Below are 2221 nucleotides of genomic sequence, written 5' to 3'. Positions count from 1 at the left end.
TGGGTCCCCAAAACCAGGAGGCAGAAATGACTTCAAGTTAATGAGAAGTTTCTTGATTGTCACATGCCATGGCCTCAATGGTGGCTGAATATGTACACATCGGGGAGGCCTGGGGGAAGACCATGAAATTCCCCTCAGTTGCCCCAATTTTATATCCTCAGACAACTCGGATGTCTTCCCTCTTCCAATTGCCATAAGCCCCCTCCTTCTTCTGAAGATATTCTATTTTCCAGAACATCCAAATGTTTCCTTTCACTCAACCCTGTGGTTGGTGGGTAACTCTACTGCCTGCTGTTGACATTTTGCAACCTAGAGGGTCAGCGCAATTTCCCCATTTTGTTATACTCGGAGAAAACACTTGAGCCTTGACTGTTACCTCCATCTCCCAGAGAGAGGCAGGAGCCCACGGAGCACGTGGCGAAGGCTTCTTTGTGTGACACATTCCACCCCTCGACGGCTCTCGTACCCACTGAATCTTCTGCTGGGAAGCTCTGGACTCTCTCTGAACGGCTCTCCCTTTTAGCCACACGGATAGGATTCCTACCTGGTGTGAACTCTCTGGTGGGAATGAAGCTCTTGCTTTCTTCTGAAGGTTTTGCCACACTGACTGCACTCGTAAGGTTTCTCTCCGGTGTGGACTCTGAGATGCACAGTGAGATGGCTGCCCTGGGTGTAAGCCTTTCCACACTGAGTGCACTCATAACGCTTTTCTCCAGTGTGGATCCTCTGATGCACAGTAAGATGGCCCCGCTGGGTGTACGTCTTCCCACACTGATCGCACTCGTAAGGCCTCTCTCCGGTGTGGATTCTTTGATGGACGACAAAGCGACAACTCTGGCTGAAAACCTTCCCGCAGTCCTTACATTCGTACCGTGTCTCTCCAGTGTGGACTTTCTTGTGCAGAGCGAGGGCCTTTTTGCCTTGGAAAATCTTTTCACATTGGTCACACTTATAGATATTCTCTTCAGTGTGAAGCCTCTCGTGGAAGACGAAACTCTTCCTGCTCTTCAAAATCTTTCCACACTGAAGACACTCAAAATGCTTCTCTGCCGTTTTGACACACTTATGTACGTCGAGACTCTTCTTATACTTGAAAGCCTTTCCACACTGGCAACATTTGAAAGGCTTCTCTCCACTGTGGGTCCTCAGATGCTGGGTGAGGTTGGACTTTTGGGTAAAAGCTTTTCCACACTGGCTACATTCATAAAGATTCTCTCCAGTGTGGATTCTCTGATGGAGGTTAAGAATGGCCCTGACTCGGAACGTCTTGCCACAGTCTTTGCACTCATAAGGTCTCTCTCCTCTGTGGATCTTCTGATGTAGCGCAAGACTGGAGTTCCACGTGAAAGCCTTCCCACACTGATCACATTCGTAACGCTTCTCTCCAGTATGAGTTCTCTCGTGGAAGACAAGCTGGGAGCCTTGGGAAAAGGACTTGCCGCAGTGGCTGCACTTATAGGGTTTCTCACCAGTGTGGATCCTCTGATGTTTAATAAGATTGTTGCTCCTTCGGAAAGTCTTTCCACATTGGGTACATTCGTAAGGTTTCTCTCCTGTGTGGATTCCCTGATGTTCAGCAAATTTGTAGAACTGTCGAAAGCTCTTCCCACACTCGTCACACTTATAGGGTTTCTCTCCAGTGTGGATTCTCTGATGAACAACGAGACTGAAGCTGCATTTCAGAATCTTCCCACATTGGCTGCACTCGTAGGGTTTCTCTCCCTTGTGCGTTTTCGCATGGAAAGCAAGACTAGAGCCCTTTGAGAACGTCTTTCCACATTGGCCACATTCATAAGGCTTCTTCCCGTTGTGCATCTTCTGATGGAGAATCAGACTGGCCTTCTGAGTGTAGGCTTTCCCACACTGCTTACATTGGTAAGGCTTCTCCCCAGTGTGGGTTCTCTGATGCTGAGCCAGAGAGGAGCTCCAGCGGAAAGTCTTTCCACACTGATGGCATCCATAAAGTTTCTCTCCAGTGTGGATTCTCTGAGGTTGAGCAAAACTGGAGCTGCGGCTCAAGGCCTTTTCGTATGGATTACATTCATAAGTGTTCTCCCTGCTGCGGGTTCTCAAAGGGGACTCCCTGGGACCGTCGCTCATGAACCTTCGCTTGCGAGTCTCTTCCGCAGAATGGCCTATCTCTGGAGATGTCCCTCTCACGTCATGCTTGATTTCTCCTCCTGAAAGAAATGTGCAATAAAAACAAATACATACATACATA

The 2221-nt window shown here is 48.6% G+C and overlaps 1 protein-coding gene across 1 annotated transcript; it reads right to left on the bottom strand.

Annotated features, from left to right (window-relative positions):
• Positions 1–608: 608 nt before the first annotated feature.
• Positions 609–1908, bottom strand: LOC123255164 (zinc finger protein 665-like; the record flags this gene model as incomplete). The annotated part of the gene is made up of 1 exon (XM_044684015.1): positions 609–1908. A coding segment is annotated over one exon (1300 nt), but the record flags the coding sequence as incomplete, so codon positions are not given.
• Positions 1909–2221: the final 313 nt, after the last annotated feature.

Source organism: Gracilinanus agilis, unplaced genomic scaffold, assembly GCF_016433145.1.
Source record: "Gracilinanus agilis isolate LMUSP501 unplaced genomic scaffold, AgileGrace unplaced_scaffold40440, whole genome shotgun sequence".
Classification (NCBI taxonomy): domain Eukaryota; kingdom Metazoa; phylum Chordata; class Mammalia; order Didelphimorphia; family Didelphidae; genus Gracilinanus; species Gracilinanus agilis.
This window is presented reverse-complemented; position numbering and strand designations above follow the sequence as displayed.